Source organism: Mastigoproctus giganteus, chromosome 8, assembly GCF_048544385.1.
Source record: "Mastigoproctus giganteus isolate SK-2022 chromosome 8, ASM4854438v1, whole genome shotgun sequence".
Classification (NCBI taxonomy): domain Eukaryota; kingdom Metazoa; phylum Arthropoda; class Arachnida; order Uropygi; family Thelyphonidae; genus Mastigoproctus; species Mastigoproctus giganteus.
The window spans coordinates 49487239-49510826 of NC_143582.1; the positions used below are offsets into that span (position 1 = coordinate 49487239).

Consider the following 23588-nt stretch of genomic DNA (forward strand, 5'->3'; position numbering starts at 1 on the left):
GAAGTAACCCCAGAAAAACGTACCAACTGTGTGGTACTACACTTAAGGTGGTAGAAAATGATAAAGACCTCTGAGTAATTGTGCAGTCAGATATGAAGTTTTCTGAGCAATGCAGACAGGCTGCCAGGGCAGGTCATGAGGTTTTGTCAATGATATACAGCAGGCCCCCGTTATAACGCGGTTCGCTTTACGCTGATTCGCTATAACGCTGTTCTTATATTATAACCCGTATCTGATTATAACGCTGTCACAGATCACTATAACGCTCTTTTACAGATTTCATTTTTGACATATTAACGAAATCGTTTCATTTGATGGAGTTGATAGCTTGAAAATGAATAGCAAAACAGTATTAAAACGTTTCCCACGCCGACTTGAGAAATTTTCCCACGCTCAGTAAAATTTTCTCGCACGCTAATTTAGTTTCAGTACAGTGACTTGTAACGTAGTTCCGCGATCAACATTTTAAAAAATGATCAAGTATATTGCTTGTAATATTTGCGTTATATGCATTTATCCGGTCTAGTCATCACTCAGTAGAGTATTAGACATTGTGCGTAACAGAAAGTTTACTTGAACATTGTATCATAATTAATTCAACCAACGCGGTTACATTTTCGAAGAGCTAATAATGACCGACAGGAATGAAAAAGCAACAACGTCTGGGCGCAGTACGAAGACTATAAATGTAAGAAAAAGACTGAATTTGAAATGTAAATTAGACGTTTTGAAGGGAATCGATTCTGGTCAACGACAAACGGATGTGTGCCATAATTTAGGACTTGCAACTTTAACTGTAAGAACAATTATAAAAAAATAAAGAATTAATTTTTTCAGCGGGAAAGATAGCTGTTCCACTGCAAGCAACTAGGACTAGGCCGGCTATTAGGATTGAAATGGAAAGACTTTAATTTTATTGAAGATAATATTCCAATGCAGAATAAAGTTAAATATTAAAAAGAGAGAGAAAGGGATTAGCCAATATGATGATCTGAAGAAAACTCGCCTAAAAAAAAAAAAAAAAATATATGTGGAACCATTTAAAACTGGTAAGGGCTGGTTGAATAGATTTAAAATCCAGGGAGAAGCCGCAAGTGCAGATCAAGGAGCCGAAACTTTCAAAAATGAACTTTTGTTAAAATTATTGAAGAGGGGTATTATGTGTTATAATTCTCAATAAGTTTTTAACATAGATGAAGCAGGACTTTTGTGGAAACGAATGCCTAAAAGAAGTTTCATATTGAAAGAAGAAAAAACATGCCAGGTTTCAAAGCGGTGAAGGATCGGTTGAATTTATTGTTGGTTTTAACGCTGCGGGGGATTAAAATTAATACCCCTTTTAGTTTATTTGGAAGAGGGCCAAAGTTCATTTCAAAATCCACACATTTTTCATGATTAAATTCATCAATTAAATTAAATTCATTATTTTAATTGGAATTTTAAATTTACTTTTGATACGCAAGTAGTTACCACATAATTATACATATGCAATGCAGAATATTTTATATGTGCAAATATTTGAATATTAAATATTTTGACCAACATTTGTGCATCTTTTCATTACTGTTTATTATTCATTAGGAAATATCCTATGGCACTGACCGCAGCTCATAAATACATATGTTACCTTATGGGAAAGCGGCGCTCGCTTAGCGCGGATTCACTTAGCGCTCGTTTTTCCGGAACGAATGATCAGCGTTAAGCGGGGGTCACCTGTATAGGAATTTTGCTAGCAGGGAAAAGGAGGTGATTATCCCTCTGTATAAGGCAATGGTCAGGCCAAACCTTGAGTACTGGGTACAGGTCTGGAGGTCTCATTTTAGGAAGGATGTAGATTTACTTGAGCGTGTACAGAGAAGGGCAACAAGATTGGTGAGGGGAATGAAGGGATCCTCTTACCAAGAGAGGCTTAAGTTCTGCAAATTGCAGTGGCTGGAGACTAGGCACCTGCACGGTGATCTGATTGAGGTATATAAGGCCTTGAAAGGGTTGAGCACGCTGAATTCTGATGGGATCCTTCCACTTGTTCAGATTACGAACCTAAGGGGCCATAAATTCAAATTAAGAAAAGACAGATGTAGATTAGATGTGCAGAAATTTGCCTTTAGCCAGCGGGTAGTTAATTGCTGGAACAAACTTCCATCTGTCGTGGAAGTTGATAGGTTGAATAAATTTAAGGAGGAACTGGACAGGCATTTGGAGGGAATGGTGTGATTTTTTTTTTTTTTTTTTTTTGGCTGATGCTGCATAAGCTCATACACTTGCTTTCTTGCATCAAATGCCACTGCTACTGCTACTACTACTACTAACTCCATCGCTCTTTATATTTCCCCCTACAAACCTCAAGGGCTAGCCTCCTGCCTTGCCCAGACAAAATGGGTGGCAGACTTGCTAGTATGACATATTAACGGCCCAGTTTCATGTGGCGGGGAGAAGATCAGGAGGCTGTCTTCCAGGTGATCATAGCTTAGTGGTAGTTGTGATCACCTGGAAGGCCAGTCAAACAACATAACACTCCATACACATTCTGAGAATCTACATCATTCACAAAATTGCATTGCAAAAATTTGCATCATAGCAAGTAAACTGCAGTGATGAAGGAAGCCTCAGAGCCACAGGGACAGTGGCCCGATATATAAAATATGATGTCAGTGGTGTCCAGCCTTTTCCTGAAAATATGCTACATGTTAATTTGGAACTATGCTACACATCACCACAGACTACATTTACAAATGTGGTTAAATAAGCTAAATTATCTTAGACAGAAACTTTAATGTCAGGGCCTTAAAAGGAACCAGTCATCCCCTCCACCATTACTGATCCCCATGAAAAACAAATTTTACATTTATATATTCCAGATCAAAATTTCTGATATCTAATCTGTAATTTTTGTTATTTTTTCCAAATCAGGGGGCATGCTTCTGACAAGTGCTGCATGTACCACAGGTGCTGTGTGTGCAACAGGTTTATCCTGCTCAACACACTCTTATACATAAACACTGCATCTGGGTGGCTGTGTCTGTGATACTTGCACCATCATGTCTGGAACCAACTATGACATCTTGCTTAGAATTACTTAGATCGCAGTGGTCATCCATTCACTGAATTGTGCACATGCAAACACCCATTTCCTGCTGATATTAGCATTACCATTAGTAGAGGCATATGATGCAAGAAAGCAAGCTTCTCATCAGCCAAAAAAAAAAAAAAAAAATACCTTCCCATTCACTCCAAATGTTTGTCTAGTTCAGCCTTGAATTTATTTAAGCTGTCAAATTCCACAACAACAGATGGAAGTTTGTTCCAGCAATCAACCACCCGCTGGCTAAAGACAAATTTCTGCACATCTATTCTACAACTGTCTTTCCTCGATTTGAATTTATGCCCTCTCAGGTGGGGATTCCACCAGCACTGAGCTTGCTCAACCCATTCAAGGCCTTATACACTTCAATCAGATCACATTGCAGATACCAGATACCTAGCCTCCAGATGCTACAATTTGCAAAACTTAATCCCTTCTTGGTAACAGCAACCCCTTGTTCCACTCAATAATCCCATTGACCTTCTCTGTACTTGTTCCATCAGCTCTACATCTTTCCTAAAATGAGGCCTCCAGACCTGTATGCAGTACTCAAGTTGTGGCCTGACCATTGCCTTATACAAGAAGATAATCACTTTATCCCTGCTAGCAAAATTCCTATATGTCATTGACAAGACTCCATGAGCTACTCTTGCAGCCTGTCTGCACTGCTCAGAAAACTTCTTATCTGACTGCACATTTCCCCCAGGTCTTTTCTTTTTTCTCCACTACTCTGAGTGTAGTACCGCACAGTTGGTATGCAGTTACTGCTACCTATATGTAGCACTTTGCATTTGTCAATGTTAAACTTTAGTTGCCACCTCTCAGCCTGTCTACTCATCTTTTCCAGATTCTGCTGCAGTAGCGTACCATCCTTACTGTCATTAACAACCCTGCCAACCTTCGTATTCTCTGCAGACTTGGACATTAAGCCTGATATACCTTCATCAATATCATTGATAAATACAGAAAATAACAATGGGCCCAACACAGACCCTGTGGTACATCATTAATAACCATTAGTCCATGAAGAGCAGCGTTCATTGATTACCACTGTCATCTTCTTATCAACCATCCCTTTATCCATAGCAGCAACTTGTTCTTAATGCCATACTGCTCCAACTAGTACAGTTGTCTTCCATGTGAAAGAGTATCAAAAGCTTTTCTAAAATTCAAGTGTATGATATCAAAAAGGTCACAAAGGAACATCCTGTGCCTTTGTGACCACATCATAGTATCCAATCAAATTTGTCAGACAAGACTTCTCCTTAATAAACCCATGCTATGTTTGAAGTATAACTGTGGTCTTGTCTTGGTGATCCTGCAATGCTTCTTTAACTAGTAATTCATTTTCCCCGGAACAGAAGTTAAACTACCAGATCTGTAATTACGTGTGTCCCCCTTTGTGAATTGAGGATACATTTGCACATCTCCAATCTGTGGGGACTCTAAGGATGTCCTCATAATTATGGCCAAGGCCCTGCTTACTTCCTTTCTGCCTCCTGTAATATAACTGCATAATTCCCATCCACCCCAGGAGCCTTTCTTATGTTTAACTTCAATAATATCTCCTCCACTTTGTTCTCAGTTATTACAAAATCATTTATATCCCTGTTAGAGTTTGATAAGCATCTGGACTCCACTTCCCTACAGAAATCCTCATGTGTGAATGTATATGCAAAATACTCATTCAGTTTGTCAGCTGGATGCATAACACCGCCACTGAGGGAATATTTGATTCCTTGAACGTTTGCCTACTACCTAATAAACTATAAATTGCTGGTAATTTCAAGAGCTGCTGGGAGTCATCATGGAACAAGTAAATACATGGGCTGTGTTAGGGTAACTAAGAGTAAGAACAGGTGCATGTATACTTGTGTATACACCAATGCTAGAAGTATAGTAAATAAATTTGATGAATTTGAAGTGCTGATCAAGGCATCAAAAGCAGATATTGTTGGGATATCAGAGACATGGTGCCACACAGATATAAGCAATGCAGAATTGGAATTTGTGGAGTACAATGTGTACAGAAAGGGTAGGAAGGGAGAAGGGGTTATGCTGTTAGTTAAGAAACACAAAATCTAAGGAAGTGCATCCAGTTGATATGGATGGACAGTGCAATGTTGAGTCAGTTTGGTGTGACATAAACACTGGGAAAGGGAAAATGAGAGTAGGAGTGTGTTATAGGCCTAATGACTCTGATGTGTACAATGAACAATTGTGCAGAGAAATAGAGTGGGCCAGTAAGTCAGAATGTCTTGTAATGGGGAATTTTAACTTTCCAGATATTGACTGGAACTTGTGGGTTGGTCACTTACATACTAGCAAGACTTTATTGGAGAATTGTTTTCTACAGCAACATGTTCGAGAGGCAACCAGAGGGAGTAATACTCTTTATCTGATTATCAGCAGCGATTCTTCATGCATTAAAACATGCAAATAAAGGAACCACTAGGTAACAGTGACCAGTGTACTGATGTGGGATTTACTTAAAGATGTAACTACCATCAAGGTAAAGGGAACAGTTTTTGTTTTCGTAAAGGTGACTACAGAGGACTCAGACAGTTTTTAAATTCTATACAATGGAATCAACTAATCATGTTACCAATGGTGAATTCTAAATGGGAAGCCTACAGGGACTTAATCTTGGAGGCTACTAGGCTTTTCATTCCAACTAAGAAATATTGTTCAAGGTTCAGGCCTAAATGGATGTCAGATGAATTAATGAGGCTCGTGGCAGAGAAGAAAAATGCATGAGATATTCAGGCAACACAGAAGCCTACAGCAGATATAAGCTAGTCTGTAATCAAGTCACAAAGGAGGTTAGGCAGGCGAAGGCAGATTACAAGAAACCTTGGGCAATGGATGCAAAGAAAAACAGCAAAGAGTTCTTTATATATAAACTCTAGACGAAAGGGGTGTATCAGATTGGTCCGCTTAACATAGATGCATAGATTTTTCGACTATTGATGATCCTGCTCAAGTAGCTCATAAACTGAATGAGTATTTTGCATCTATATTCACACATGAGAAGTTATTCAAGGAGGGGAATGCCAGACGTTTTTCAAACTCTAACAGGAAGCTAAGTGATTTTGTAATAACCGAGAGCAGAGTGGAGGAGAAATTGTTGAAGTTAAACATAAAACAAGGCTCCTGGGGCAGATGGACTCTCTCCAGTTATATTGAAGGAGGCAGCAAAGGAAGTAAGCAAACCCTTAGCCATAATTATGAGAGCATCCTTGGAGTCAGAGGAGGTTCCCATGGACTGGAGATATGTAAATGTATCCCTAATTCACAAAGGGGGTGCAAAGGGTGGCACAAATAATTATAGACCTGTTAGTTTAACTTCTGTTCTGGAAAAAATAATGGAGTCACTGGTTAAAGAAGCATTGCAGGATTACCTAGACAAGACTGCTGTAATAGTTCAGAAAGAGCATGGGTTTGTTAAAGGGAAGTCTTGTCTGACCAGTTTAATTGGATACTACGATGTGGTCACAAAGGAACTGGATGCAAGAAATAATTATGATATCATATACTTGCATTTCAGGAAAGCTTTTGATACTATTGCACATGGAAGACTGCTGTACAAATTGGAGCAGTATGGCATTAAGGGCAAGTTGCTGCAATGGATAAAGGGATGGTTGAGTGGGAGACGGCAAAGAGTAGTAACAAATGGACAATGCTCTACGTGGACTAATGTTATTAGTGGAGTCCCCCAGGGTTCAGTGCTGGGCATATTGTTGTTTTGTGTATTTATCAATGAAGGTATATCAGGCTTAATGTCCAAGTTTACAGATGATACAAAGATTGGCAGTGTTGTTAATGACAGTAAAGACAGTAAGCTACTGCAACAGGATCTAGAAAAGTCAGGCAAATGGGCTGAGAAGTGGAGACCGAAGTTTAACATTGACAAATGCAACATACTGCATATAGGTAGCAATAACCCAAGAGAAATGTACCAACTGTGTGGTACAACACTCAGGGAGGTGAAGAATGAATAAAACCTTTGGGGTCATTGTGCAGTCAGATATGAAGTTCTCTGAGCAGTGCAGACAGGCTGTCAGAGCAGGTCATGGAGTTTTGTCAATGATATATAGGAATTTTGCTAGCAGACAAGGAGGTGATTGTTGTAAGGCAATGGTCCTTGCCACACTTGAGTACTGCATACAGGTCTGGAGTCCTCATTTTAGGAAGGCTGTAAAGTTGCTCGAACGAGTACAGAGAAGGGCAACAAGATTTAGTGAGAGGAACAAACGGTTGCTCTTAGGAAGAAAGGCTTAAGTTCTGCAAGTTGCAGCATATAGACTAGTCACCTGGAGGTGATCTGATCGAGGTGTATAAGGCCTTGAATGGTTTGAGCAGGCTCCATGCTGACATGTTACTTCTGCTTGCTCAGATTAAGAACCTGAGGGGGCATAGATTTAAATTGAAGAAAGACAGTTGTAGAATAGATGTGTGGAAGTCTGCCTTTAGCCAGTGGGTAGTTGATTGCTGGAACAGACTTCCATCTGTTGTGGAAGTTGATAGCTTAAATAAATTTAAGGCTGAACTAGACAAACTTTTTGGGAGTGAGTGGATAGGTGTAACAGGAAGGGTTTTGTTTTGGTTGATGGTGTATAAGCTTGCTTCCTTGCATCGTATGACTCAACTAATGCTATATAAATAATAAAGTGGCCACTGAGTATATATTCGTAATTCATAATTTTTTAAAATAAACTTTTATAACACTTACAAAGTGTCATTCAGATAAAAACCACAAAAGCTAAATAAAAGTTGTAATTCACAAACACTAAGGAAACCATGCATATCAGTCCTTCGTATATTCTCAATTTCATTCAAACTTATAATCAACTGTATAAAACAAATATAAGTTATATAATAAAAAACGCCACAGACCACACTTATGAACTCAGTTGTCACTTTTCTATAAGGAAAAAAATCTTTAAAAATCAAATGAAAACTTTGTTGGAAATTAGTGTTGGAGCCATTTGTTCATTACTATCTTGACCTCTGTCTGGCAAGTGGTAACACTCTCTTCATGCATTTTTAATGACCGGAAAAAAATTGATAATCAGATGTAGGTAAGTTCTAGTGAATATGGAGGATTGGGTAACACCTCAAAAAATCACCCACTATATCTGATTGACTATAGGATAGGTGTTATTATGCTGCAGGAATACTGAGGAGAGCATATCACATTATGTATAACTCGTCACTATTTCCCTTCTCTCCAGATAATGTTCCAGAATATAATAAAAGTATAAATTTAAGTTCTATAAGTTTATGATCTCAGAATACAGAAACACTTTCCCGGCTTGGGTGTGGACGGTCTTTGAAAGTAAGCTATATGCCACCACTCTGAAATTGTGTGTTTACTTTCTGGTGTGTAAATAGTGCATCCAGAATTCATCTCCAGTTACTGTGTTCTAAGAAGTCGTCTCTTTGCTTTCGAGAAGTACAGAACACACAATTAAGTCTTCACTTCTGGTGTTAAACACCACGGAATCCATGACACACACACACACAGTTTGAAAGCCTCACTACTGATAGTATGTGTTAAACCAACACTGACCTTGCATGCCACAGAAATTTCTTCAATAGCAACAATTGTTTCCTTGTGTGAGTTCTTCCATTGCTGCTGTGGTGTGGTTGCCTTTGTTGAGGAGAATCTTCAGCACTTTTAGTACCATTGATAAACTTATTCTCCTACCCATAGACTTGTCATTGACTCATAGTCACTTTACCATACTGAGCTAACATTCTGCAATAAATTTCATGTTTTATTCTTCTACATTCAAAATTTATGCTGCAAGTACACAGATGGTATTTCTTTCTTAGTGTGTGACTGCAGGGGTGCAACCATCATGAAAATTTACTGTTTCCAAATAATGCCAGTAAATAGTGTCATGTGGGTGCTCAGTGTTGCCAATAGACTTCTGTCAGTCTGACAGTATAGTATAGTACAGGTGTCTGATGAATGGCGGCACCTGGAGCATCAGTTCAACTCTGCCTTGTTTCACTGTGATGATAGAGGAGATGTTTGTAGGTATAATAACAATATAAACATGAAGGAAACCATTTCAGGTTACATTAGGAATTCAAATTGAAGAAAATTTTTTTTTAGAGTTGACTTTCTTTAAAAATTAGGGGAACCAATTAGAGAGAGAGAGATAACCTGAAATAGTTTACTATTCAACTGTTTGCAAGAGAAGGAATATTTGAGACAGAAGAAATTATATAGAAAATTTAGAGTTATACAAATGCAGAACAAGCAGAATTATACAGATAAAATATACAAAGATGTACGGAATTAAACAAATATACAAATAATTATGCAAAAATAAAAAAACAAAACAAATAAAAATAGGGGAAGGTAACCATTACAATTGATAAATGGCCTAGTCCAGCAATTAATGTTCAATCAGTTCAAGACATAAACAGGTGTTCAGCACAATAAATTTTTCAAGATAATAACATAAATTATATTATTGCCATACTTTGTCATAAAATCTGAGGAAATAAGTTGCTATTTAAATATAAACTTAATCACTATTTACACATGTTAAAAAAAAAATGGAGCAAACAGCTGAGATGAATGTTACAACTTTTACAGTTTGTGCTACCACACTAATAGCAACAATAAAATGCTTCAATACATTCCTTAAAATTTAGAATTTAGGGGAGATGCTTGGTGAATTTCTCAAAGAATTTGAGACTTATGAATGAATTTAAGTGAAGTATAGGTATTGATCGATAATGTAAAATAGATTTATAATTCAGACAATAACTGTCATCTTTTAAGAAAGACAGAGTGTGAGAAATTCTGAAAGGATTGAAAGAAAGTAGGAGAGGAAATGGAAAGAGATTCCTGACCAGAAATGACAGGACCAGTGACCGACAGTAACTGTGAATGGAATTCATTGTAAATAGGGCAGAAGAAAAGAACATGAGTAGAATTCTCAACAGAACTGCAAAGACAAAGTTCGGAGTTGGAAAGGTGGAAATAGGCAAGTTTAAAATTTAAGGAACCATGTCTTGTTAAAAGAAAGTTAGAAAACATGCTGGGAGAAAACCATTTATGAATCAAGATGCATAACAAAAAATGTAACTTCTGGAATAAATAATTTTGTAATTAAGCCTTTTTGGACTTTTCAGACCAAAACTTTTGAAGTTGCCAACAGTCATGAAGGATATTTAAAATTCATTGTTTTTCTTGTTTAGGACTGGAGAACACTTCAATTTGTATTCCATTGAATTCTGCAAGGAAGAAGCCCTTAGAATGAAGTAAGAAAGTCCATGGTAAATTAGATATACGTCTAAAGGTAGTGAACTAGATAGAATTTGTAGGGCAGAGGTAGAGACGGTTCTACATGCCCTAACTAGTACTAGGAGAAAACTGCACTGTCAATCTGACATAGGAATATCATAAAGTTTTTGCATAATATACATTTTATGTTGGTTTTGCAGTTTTCATTTGAATGACCTTTGTATAAGTGCAGCAACATAAAAATGCTAATTATTTTTCCCAGTCAGTAATCTCAGTATTAGTGTTGGAAAATGTTGGAAACACGATGCAAGGAAACAAAGTTTATACAGCAGGGGCTGATAATTTTTATCACCATATAATCTACTTTAAAAAAAAAACATGACAAAGTTGACCTATCATAATTTTTGCAAATGTAGCTGTTTTTAAATAAAATATGCTGTTGAAGGATTATATTTTATTATAAAAAACATATTAGGTAAGTATATACATAAAAATATGAAGTAAACTTAAAACTAAATTAGACAAGTAATTGGTCATATTTCTATGCAACAAGAAGAAGAAATGAATCACTTATAAGTTTATCAAGTGGAAATCTGCTGTACACCAATGGAAACAGTGAAAGGAGTGAAGGTGGAGTTGGGTTTCTGGTCCATAAAGATTTTAAAAACAACATTTTGGAATTCAAAAGTACATCACCAAGGGTGTCAAGACTAATACTCAAGATTTCTAAGAGGTACAAGCTAAAGATTATAATGATTTATGCACCAACATCGAGCCATGATGATGAAGAGGTTGAAGAAATGTACACTGAAATTGAGAGTCTTCTAGATGAGCAGAAAACCCACTACACTATTATTATGGGGGACTTCAATGCTAAGGTTGGAAAAAGGCAAAACAGCGCAGAAAGAGGAACTATAGGAAATTTTGGAATTGGTGAAAGAAATAAAAGAGGTGAAAGACTTGTGGAATTTGCAGAATCTCAAGGAATGTCAGTAATGAACACTTTTTTCAAGAAAAGGGTGAACAGAAAGTGGACATGGAAGAGTCCAAATGGATTAACAACTAATGAAATTGACTTCATCCTCACTAACAGAAGATATGTTGTGAATGATGTTACCGTCCTGAATAAGGTAAATGTTGGAAGTGATCACAGAATGGTAAGATGTACACTTGATATAGATGTAGGAAAGGAAAGGAAAAAACTGACTCGAGTAAATAATACAAAGGTCTTTGAAATAACAGAGGAGGAGAAAAAGCAGTATGTACTGGAACTTAAGAACAAGTTTGAGCTTCTGCAGACTGCTCAGGACCAAGATATCGACGAGGAATATTACAACTTTCTGAAAGTGATAAAGCCCAAGAAACCTATAGGGAAACAGAAATCCAAAGAAGAAAAAATTAGTCAAGAAACACTTGTCATGATGAACCAAAGACGACAAATGAAGAGCAAGAAAAACACTGACAGGGAGAAAATTGAGTATACTGAGTTATGCAAAGCCATTAGAAAGAGACTCAGAGAGGACATAAGAAGATTTAACACAAGAAAAGTAGAACAAGCATTAAGGGAAAACAAAGGATTTAAATCAGCAGCCATGAGCAGTAATACAGAAAGACAAATGATACTGAAACTGAAGAATAGCGATGGTGTACTTATAAACAGCAGAGAAGGCATAATTCAAATAGCAGAAGACTACTATAGAGAATTATACAAGGAACGAGGGAATGATACCAGCAGTGGGGAAGATGGATTGCAAAGTAGCAACACATACGACATTCCCGATATTCTTCCTGATGAGGTAGAACATGCATTGAAGAAAATGAAGAATCAGAAAGCCCCAGGGGAAGATGAAGTTACTGTAGAGTTGTTAAAATTGGGAGGAAGAGACATAACACAAAAACTGGGAAGGCTCTTCACAAAGTGCATTAGAAAAGGTGTGATGCCTAAGCAGTGGAATAATGCAATCATAGTTTTGCTGCATAAGAAAGGAGATAAATCAGAAATCGGAAATTATAGACCAATTAGCTTGTTATCCCATATCTACTAGTTGTTCACAAGGGTCATTACTAACAGATTAGAAAGAATACTTGATGAGAATCAACCGAAAGAGCAAGCTGGCTTTAGGACAGGATTCTCAACTATGGATCACCTTCACGTAATGTCACAGCTAATGGAGAAAGCAAATGAATATAAAACACCATTATGCCTGGCATTTGTGGATTATGAAAAGGCATTTGACTCCATACAGCATAAGGCAATGTTTCGGGCACTGGAAAGACAAGGCATAGATACTCCATATGTTATGATTTTGAAGAAAATACATGAGAGTGCTACATCCTTTATTAGACTAGACAAAGACAGTAGCAAATTTAAAATCGAGAAAGGAGTTCGACAAGGAGACACAATATCTCCGAAGCTGTTTACTGCTGCCCTTGAGGAAGCTTTCAGAAGATTAGACTGGTCGCAGAAAGGAGTCAATGTGAACGGAGAGTACCTAAACCATTTACGATTTGCAGATGACATTGTGGTCATAAGCCACGATCCCAAAGAATTAGAGGAAAATCTTAATCAGTTATGCACAGTTAGTAAGGATTTTGGACTAAAGATGAATATGGCTAAAACAAAAGTAATGATGAACAAGTATGCCATGGAAAGGGAAATAATGATTGAAGGAGCAGTAATTGAAAAGGTGGAGTCATATACTTATCTGGGACAAGTTATCAGCTGTAATAATGATAAATGGCTGGAAGTCAACAGAAGAATAAATTTTGGATGGATAGCATTCAGGAAATATAGTCACATACTGAAGAGCAATATCCCAGTTTGTCTGAAACGTAAAATAATGAATCAATGTATACTCCCCACCATGACTTATGGAAGTGAAACTTGGGCACTCACCAAAAGAATGGAAGAGAAGCTAAGAACTACACAGCGAAGAATGGAATGAATTATATTGGGAATCAGACTGTTAGATAAGAAGAGAAACACATGGATTAGGCAGCAAACTCAAGTAAAGAACATTCTTATCAAAACTAAAGAACTAAAATGGTCTTGGGCAGGACACATAGCTCGAAGGCATGATGACAGATGGACTAAGAAAATAACAGAATGGTACCCAAGAGGAGCTAGAAGAAAACCTGGAAGACAAAGGCGGAGATGGATAGATGAAATTCATGAGTTTTCGAGTAGTAAATGGATGGCCAGTGCTCAAAACAGAAGGAATTGGAAAGTTGCTGGAGAGGCCTTCATCCTGCAGTGGATTGAAAATGGCTGATGATGATGATGCAACATGATAGATCAAAATATGCTTTTGTGATTTGCAATTTGCCAGCCCCTATTATGCAGCATCACTTAAAAAAAATAACCTTATATCCTACACTACTGATAGTATATAACAGAGCTATGATGCTCAATACATTCTGTGTTGATATCAATATTTGTAAAAGAATAAGAGAAATGATACATAGAATATTTCCGAATGATACTCTTCAGAAATTAAAACAAATAAAAGATTAACACAAAATGATTCCAGTAAAAAAATCAATTGAAAACAATTAGAAAATCAAAAAACAATTTTAAAAATTTTAACATAAATTTTATAAAAATTAATTTAATTAAAGAAGGAAAATCATTTTTAAAAATTTACGTAAAATTTTTTTATTAATTTTTTTAATTGTTTTTTGATTTTTTAAATAATTTTTGAATTGTTTTCAATTGATTTTTTTACAATCATTTTGCATTAATCTTTTATTCATTTTAATTTCTGGAGAGTATCATACAGAAGTGTACTACATATCATTCATATTGAGGTATTCTCTTATTCTTTTACAAATACTACACTACTATAAAATTAAAATATTAATAGTAGTGACAAATGATATAAGAAAGTAAGCTTTAGCATCAGCTTAAAAAAAAAAAAAAAGAAGAGCCAACACTTCCCATTATATGTTCATAATGTTGATAGTTATTTAATATTTTAAAACTTAATAATGCAAATGCATATTTTATGGTCATTTCTCATGGGAAAATATGCTGTAATGCAGAAATTACTATGGTATGTATAATGGGAGAGGGAACTTGCTTTATATCAAAAGCAGCCTGAACACAACTAGCTTTCCCTGATTCAGAACTTATGCGTGCTGTCATAGAATTTGTGTGGTGAGGTGGTTGGAAGCAAAAGTGAACTGAGAGTGGGGGGTATGGTACAGACCATAAGGTTGTGAAGAGTAGACAAGAGCTTTGCTTCTTCTTGCAGATTGAATAAGCAAGCAAGTGTGAATGTATTATTATGGGTAACTTCAATTTTCCCTTTGCTGATTGGAGCAAGTGGAAAGGAAAGTCACTAAGAGTGAAAATTTTTTAAATAAATTAGATTATTATTATTTGTATCAGCATGTTATAGAAAATACTGGGTTAAAAATATTCTATACTTCTTCATCACCCATGAACCAAATGATATCATATGGCTGAAAGTACAGGAACTATTAGTAGGAAGTGAACATGGGGTTCTAAGTTTGAAGATGAAGAGAGAGAGGTTGCATTTATTAAAGGTAAAAGTGTGGGTTTTAATTTCTGTAAATGGGACTATGACAGTTTGACAATGCATGGCATCTATGTATTGAGCAATTAGCAGAAGGGAGGATGAATACATTAGAATTATATAATATTTTTAAAGCAATAGTCACAGAAGCCATGAATACATATATATACTACTATGAAAACATAGTATGACGAGTATGGCAATAAGGATGAATACAGAGCTGGCCAATCTAATAGAGCAGAACAAAATTGTTAAAAAATATAACGTGAGGAGGATATCAAGATGCATGAATACAGAGTTAGTCAATCTGATAGAGCAAAAAAAATACATGCAAAAGTTATAATAAAAAGTACTGAAGGCTATAACAGCTACAAATTGTTCTGTAATATTACCACAGAAAAGGTTAAGCTGCAAAGTCCGAGTATGAGAAATTTACTAAGAGAGCAAAACTAGGAGAAGGAGTTTTTCATGTATGTGAATACAAAAAAAGAAAATGAATCAGATCAGACTTTTGCATAATTGAGGAGGAAAATTTGCATGTGGAGGAAAAGTCTTAGATAATCCAGCAGATGAATGCAACTGGTACTTCACATCGACCTTGACAAATTAAACATCATAATGAGCAGAGGCTGTATGGGTAAGGCTGAACAGTTTCAAATTAGTGATATTAAAAAAAAAATTTGAGCCTAAATTGAAGGCCTCTTGAAGTTGATGCTAAATACCCAGTAATTTTTGACAGAGACAGTGAGAGAATGTATTGAATCATTGAGACTAATTATGAGGACATCATTAGACTTTGGACTGGAGAAGTTCCAGCATACCAGTACATCAAGGTGGATGTAAGAGTGAAGTGGGTAACAACAGATCAGTCTGACTTCAGTGATAAGGAAAATCATGGAGACAATGACAGATTGCAGTAATGAGAATATTTAGATAGATTCAGATTTCTGAAGGATACACAATATGGTTGTGTTAAGGGTAAATCATTATTTTATTTTTTATATATTTATTTTATTTTTATTGTTTATTTATTTATATTTTTAGCTGTTGCAGCTAAAGCTTGCAATTCCCTTGCACTAGATGGCTAATATTAACAGTTCATCAATTTTCCCTAAATTGGGGACATCATCGTTGCCACTTTTCTGGAACAATCTGCACCTAAGGTAGAATTTCAGAATATGATTGATCAAAGTGAAATAATGCATTGAAAAATTAAACCAGTGGTAAAAGGCATTGCACACTTTTACTGTAGTTGTTACTATATGTAAATAAATGGCATTGCTCATACTATCCTTAAAGTTTTTGTCTGATTCCAGGTTTCAATGGAATTAAACACCAACTTTCTTTTGTATCCCAAAATTTTTTAACAGTGAGTGAATTAAATTATACATACTGATGGAGTAATATTAGAAATAGGTTGAATAAACATATATATTTTTAAATCTATTTAAATATGCCATATTTCACATAATCTAATTTTCCTTTTCTTATCTTCCCCTCCAACTTCTTCCCAGTTTTAATGATATTAATTCTTATATTGTTTTAGCTGACGGTACATCTATTTTCTGTGATCCTGGCAGTGAGGTAACAATACAGTTAACAGGCCCAGATTTTGATCCAGTCTATAGAATAGTATCCGATGGGACATATATTTTTACAGCTTGCAGAGATGGAGAAATAAGAAAGTATAAATTAATTGCATCTTGAGTTTTCTTACTGAAAATTTACAATTGCTACTTTCACTTGATAACCTGTGTTTTTTTTTGCTGTACTGTTAATAAAGTTTATACATGAAAATCAATTGGCTAAACTAGTATATTAGCAAATGCCACAAATATTTGAGAGCTACAAAATCAAAATTTTATGAATGGTTCAAAGTATAAGTAGCCTAACTCCACTAAGAATTTTTAGAAAAATAAACATTCATAAAAACATAGAAAATTCGTAGCAGTAAAAAATTTGATTTATTGCAAACATTACAATGCAAATTATGTTGGAAAACTGGTCTCTCTGTTTTGCATGATTCATACTATAAATAAAATGTAAAAATAATTAAAAATGTAATTAGCTTGTGTTGTGAAAGTTTCTTGTGATTAAGAGGTCGTCAGTACTCATTCAGATTGATCTGTATTAATGGTACATTTTGTAATTTTCCTTCATCAGAAATTTGGTCATTTTTGAGAACCTCATGAGAGAAAATTAGAAGAGTATGTTGACAATTTTTTGTAGTATGTGTGTAGTGCATGGATGGAATGTGTCTCAGTCACATGGCAACCCATGCAAAGAAAAAAGGTCCTTATGGCCAGTACAGTGGTTACAGTCACTATCCTCCCAAACATGGTGGAAAAGACCCAAGTATGAACCCCCAGTAATGTTAGAAATAGGTTGAATAAACATATATATTTTTAAATCTATTTAAATATGCCATATTTCACATAATCTAATTTTCCTTTTGCCATGGACTATCGAGTCAAAACAGCACATACAGCAGAGGAAAAATATGTACTGGCCATATCCATCAATTTTGCAGGAGCCTTCGATGCATTGTGGTAGCCCAGCATACTTTGCAGATTGCAATGTGCTAGAATACCACAAAATCTATACCAGCTTATACAAGGTTATCTCAGGATAGACAGGTCTCAGTCAAAACTGGATATCAGTGCACCACCAGATGAGTGACAAAAGGATGCCCCCAGGGGTCAGTGCTGGGTCCCTGTTTCTGGAAGCTGGTCCTGGATGAATTCCTGGGGATAGATATTGGCTCAACTGACAGGGTTGCCTTTGCTGAAGACCTTGTCTGGCTTCTCAAGGCCAACATCCAAACATCTACCAATCAGTACCATCCAGCAATGGACAAATATACACAAACCAGCAATATCCAACAGAGAAACCAAATCAATTCTGCTAAAAGGTAACATGAACAGACGTCTGCAGGTAAAACAATAGCCCTAGTAACAGAAATCAAATATCTAGATATAATATTTCACAATAATTTAACTTTCTATCCCCATTTTGTGCACTTGGCCAAAAACTTCAGGATTTATTCTGGAATATTGCTAAGATCAGCTGCGCTGACTGGGGTTTAAAAAGGAAGAGTTATTACCTATGGTGCAAACATATGGTACTATAGTCATTTCTAAGTCCAGTGATACTACTGCCATTGGACTTAGAAATAATTAAAAGAGGGCTCAACTATAGACTCAAAAAGTTAGTCCCAACTAACATCTTAGGGATTACCACAAACCTTGAGACATATTAAAGAAGAAAGAAAAAGAGTAGCAACCATACTCTACCAGCAGTGGCAGAGTAGATGAGAACAGACACCTAAAAGGAACTCCCTAGGAAGTTCCTGCCTTGGGTAACCCTAGTTCATCCCCTGCTTTGCCCCAGGACTCTATGCCACATTTTTGCTAACAGAGCATGGTTCCCTGAATACAAAGCTGTGCCAACCGAGTCCCGTCCAGGATTCTAAATGTACATGTGGAGCTGAAGAGGATTGGGCCCATGTCCTTTATGACTGCCCCAATTACCATCCCCACAGATGTAGACTTATGTCCAAGATTGGACCTATAAGCCACGAAGATGAACAACTACTCATCTCAAATTAAATGCATTACATGGCCTTTTCTGAGTTTGCTCAAAAAGTTTTTGAGACCAGGAGAAGCAATCATGCTATGACATGTACTGATAGAGACTAACACAAGTGAGGTTGGTTATTAGGATTTTTATGGCGCATCAGCATCTAAGGCTATAGTGCGCCAATTCACAAGTGAGACTGGCCTGTTAGAATGTTTCCCACGCAGTGAGAGTGTATAAATTAGATACTGACATTTTTTAAAGAAATATCCATGTTTATATGTATTAATGTATATAATTGTGTATATTTCATGGAATGATTCAAGTTCATTAATTCCTGTCTCGAGTAACTCTAATTTTCCTCATTGTGTATAAAGTCAGAGCTGTATATAATGACCCCCAGGGGAATGAGAATACAGTTGTTATATCGGAAGGGCATTATATTGATTGTTCATAAAATATCATTAGGTTAATGAGAAATTGGCCAGGACCAACCACATAGGACATTATAACATGTGGAACATTAAAAAGAGGGTCACTTTAAAGAGCTTCAACCGTATTTCGTGGAATGAATGGTTCAGGAGAATGAGAATGTTCATACATGATATAGTTTCCCCCCCCCCCATAAGTATGTGTATTCTGTGAATATTCATATGAATGTCAATTGTGTGTATGATAATCTAAAGTGCTCTTATCGCTTCTGGATTGCCAGACGTGATGGAGAGCTCTTGCCTGGGCATTTCATTCTTGGAGTATATAAGATAATAAAGCGTTTAGGGCTGAAGCCTCAAGCTATGGAAAAGTCTAGACTATGTATGAGTATAGTGCAAAAGCATCAATAATACATAGCCAAATCTGAATTAACAGAATGTTAGCAAAACAGCATCGTTTTAAGTTATATCTCATATTGTGAATACCTTCACAACGAATAAGTAACGCATCACCTGAGGAGAAGACTAATGTTACTTATTCTCAGATGGATATCACTACCACCCAGACGGCACCGTTTTGAAATATGGTATGGGATAAAGTTCTCGGTTATCCTCATACTATCCCTATTAGATTTAGAAAAGAGATAAAGATGTAGGAAGGTGATAGTAGGAGAGTTAGAGGAAGGAAATGCCATAGAAGGAAGAAAGGGACAGTTGCTCCTTCAACTCACACTCAAAGCTCATATATTCTTTGAATAGGCAACGCTTCCCCAGTAGAGAAGATTGTTGTTACCTATTCGAGGAAACTCAGTGGCCATCGGGCCCCCCAGACGGCACCGTTTCAGGGCTATTTTGTATTTGTGTGGGATAATAACTCAACTATCCAGTTGTCCCTATTAGACTTAGAAAAGCAAAAAGGTAGAGGGAAAGTAATAGTAGGAGTGGAAGAGGAAAAGAAATGATAGAAGAATGAAAGGGACAGTAACTCCTTCAACTCACACCACTCAAAAACTCATAAACTCCTCGAATAGGCAACGCTTCCCCAGTGGAGAAGGCTGTTGTTACCTATTCTTGGAAACTCCGGACATCATCAGGCTCCCCCCGGTGCTGTTTCAGGGCTTTTTGGCCCTTCTTCAGTGGGTGGGTAGGTAGGTACCCAAGTGATGCTATTTGGCCCTTCTTCGGTGGGTAGGTACCCGAGTGATGCAATGATGGCAAAACATCTATGAGGTATAACTCCACAATATGAGAGATGCCTGATGGTGTATTTTTTTTTTTTTATGAAAACCCCAAACACAAAAGGTATCAAAACCTATAGCACTTAGTACCGTGCATGGGTTGAAGGAGAAGTATGGGGGGGGGGGGGAGATGCCAGAAACTTTGCTCTAGAGACTAATATGATGTATTTAGACTATAAAGCATTTAGGGCTGAAGCCTCAAGCTATGGAGAAGTCTAGACTATAAGTATAGTGCAAAAGCATCAATAATACATAGCCAAATCTGAATTAACAGAATGTTAGCAAAACAGCATCATTTTAAGTTATATCTCATATTGTGTTTACTTCACAACGAGTTGCCATGAGGCGTTGCCAATGCTTCACCTGAGGAGAAGACTAATGTTACTTATTCTCAGATGGATACCACCACCCAGACAGCACCGTTTCAGGGATATTTGGCCCTTCTTCTTCTTCATAGCTTGAGGCTTCAGCCCTAAACGCTTTATAGTCTAAACACATCATACACCATCAGGCATCTCTTCATAACTGTTTTGCCATTATTGCATCACTCGGGTACCTACCCAGCCACCGAAGAAGGGCCAAATAGCCCTAAAACGGTGCCATCTGGGTGGTGGTATCCATCTGAGAATAAGTAACATTAGTCTTCTCCTCAGGTGAAGCATAATAGTGCAATATCATGGCAGCTCGTTGTGAAGGTATTCACAATATGAGATATAACTTAAAACGATGCCGTTTTGCTAACATTCTGTTAATTCAGATTTGGCTATGTATTATTGATGCTTTTTCACTATACTTATACATAGTATATAAGATAATTGAGTGATAGTGTGTATATGGCAGTGTAAGCTTTTTTTGCAGCTCTGTCACATTCACGTTGCCAGATATGATGGAGAGCTCCTGCTTGTGCATTTTGTACTTTGTGTTATCTGTCTACTATTATTATCCTGAGTATAAAAATTATAAATATAAGTGAACACATGAGTGTGAGAATATGGGCTGAAGTATAACATGTATGTTTTGGGTGCATGAGTGTCTGCTGTGCTATACTGTGCGTGTGTGTGCATGTGCATGCATGAAAATGTATGAGTGAATGTAGGTATGTATGATTAAGTCAATATGTGTGACATGTGCTGGATGGGAAATGAGTCCGCTTAACCTGCAAAAAAAAAAAAAAAGATTGTGCTGTCCTATTCAGGGTATTGTATTGAGTGGGATAAGTGTGTGAAAATAGAGAATGAATGAAAATGTCTTGTATTGAGTGGGATAAGTATGTGAAAATAGAGAATGAATGAAAATGTCTTTGAATATGTATTTTAAAAAAAAAAAACCCTGTTCTTATAGGTTAAGTTGCATAAATGTGAGTGAATGTTAGGTCACCTGTGTAAATCATGCGGTAACCAAATGAATATTTTGGATAAATATTTTAAAAAAAAAAAAAAAAGTGATGTCTTTTAGTAGTTTTATTTATGTGGCACCTACCTTTATGATAATGAAAATAAGATGATATGTGTGTGAGATAGTCTTATATTATGTGCTCTTTTTCAGTCTGCCCCTAAATACGTGTATATATATATGTATATATTAAAAAAAAAAAAAATTTTAATTGTGTAAACATAAGTATGACAGGTGTGCAACTGGGCTGATTGCAAGTAGAATGTGTGTTGTTCTAAGAGGTCCCCCAAATTATATTGCAATGGGGGAAACCTACTAGGAAACCCCTTTCCCTACTGACATCATGTCCCCTCTTCTGAAGCATGATGTCGGATTTGCTGACACTGGCTTCAGCTGGCCTGCCTGGTGTTAGATTACTAACAAAGAAGCACTGCATGTCCACAGCACACTGGCTTCGGCTGGCCTAGCCAGTGTGGGATTACTAACAGAAGCACTGTATGTCTACAGTGCAATCTCCTCCCCCACATAGGGCATCCTGTTCCTATGACTTCAATCCCTTGTAATCCCTGTCTCCCATCCTAAACATTTTGCTTGGTAGAATCTACCATCACAAATATATTTTCCCGCTCTTAACAATTCTCCCCTGTGAAGGATAGGCTCCTACCACAGTGGTGCCCTTCTATCCCTTTAACCTATTTCCAGCTGGAAAAGTCTTCATATTATCCACCTTGTTTATCTTCATCCGTTCCTCTCCTCTTCATCTGTTTCCCCTGTTCACTTTTCAGAGGGGTGTGTGTGTGTGTGTGTGTGTGTGTGTGTGTGTGTGTGTGTGTGTGTGTGTGTGTGAGAGAACTCAGGGCCCTCTCTGGCAAGCTCAAGAAACATCCAAGGTTTGCCCTAGCCAGAGACTTCTTTACTCCTTACAACACTTGATCTACACACTATGCAGACCACTAAAACTTCGCTATCTCTGGCCTTTACAGAGTTTTTATACTGTGTCACAGAGTATACTATGCAGCGCCTCCGTAGCCAGGAGCAGCAGAATGTGTGTTGAAATGCGTAGCACATGCTTCTTGATTAGACTGGGGTTCGAGCCCGTGACCACCAAATACGGAGGATGCAGAAATGACCGCTGCATATCCCGGGAGCAAACGGCAGTTCGCTCCGGGGATATGCACTAGCTCCACATTTACCTTTGTCGGCAAAAGAAGATTGTATTGGTAAGGCAAGGTCAGCTCTACCAGCAATGCAGTCAAATGATTAGCTCGTATCTGTAGTTCATCGGCCAAAACTTTTAATTTTTCATTCTCAATAACAACGTTGATGTTATTGTTTCAAAGTCCACCCAAAGACTATGTATGACATTAGAAGCGGTCTGCGTAACTTTGTTAGACTCAGCAGCATAAAGTCACCAAGAGCCTTTTTTTTTATTTTCGTCATTGCCGTATGTACAGATGAACCAGTGAATTGCTGATTAACTTCAATTACTGGTAGAGGGTCAAATTTATCTTAGATACCGCTGCGTCCAAGCTATTTCCTTCAGCAAAACAAGATTCTCACTTTCAATATTTACATCGGTAGTGGGGTTATCACCTTCAACATCACCTGCACATGGTCACTATTAGGATTTTTACATGTAGTAGAGAGAGATTAAATCCATCTTCACAGGTCTGTTTTTCCAGTCTAGCCAATGCAACTTTAAGTTTTTTTCCTTGACAAAAGAGTTTGACTGGGTGCACAGGCAGCAATGGAGGACACAGAAAAGGAAAGGAAGGGTTATGCTCTTAGTGAGAAACAAAATCTAAGGCACTGCATCTATTGACATGGGTGGCCAGTACAGTGTTGAGTATAATTTTTGCTTTCCCAGTGCTTATCCTGGGAAAGCATAAATGAAGGTAGGAGTATGTCATAAGACTAATGACTCTGATGAGTACAATGAATAACTGTACAGAGAAATACACTGTGCTGCCACTTTATTAGGTACACCCCTGCTATGCACACAAATGATTTGTCCCACAACGTTGCAAGTCACATGACCACAGTTGTTGATATAAATGCAGCAGA

General features: G+C 37.0%; 1 protein-coding gene across 2 annotated transcripts in view; it reads left to right on the forward strand.

The window, feature by feature from the left end:
• Positions 1-16632, forward strand: part of LOC150081525 (proteasomal ATPase-associated factor 1-like) — a 131965-nt gene extending 115333 nt beyond the window's left edge. For both annotated transcript variants that reach the window (XM_090379359.1, XM_090379358.1), the window contains exon 11: positions 16434-16632. In XM_090379359.1, coding sequence (XP_090235485.1) covers positions 16434-16594 — 161 coding nt within the window. In that variant the 3' untranslated portion in view covers positions 16595-16632. The remainder of the gene's footprint in view (positions 1-16433) is intronic.
• The last annotated feature ends 6956 nt before the right edge of the window (positions 16633-23588 follow it).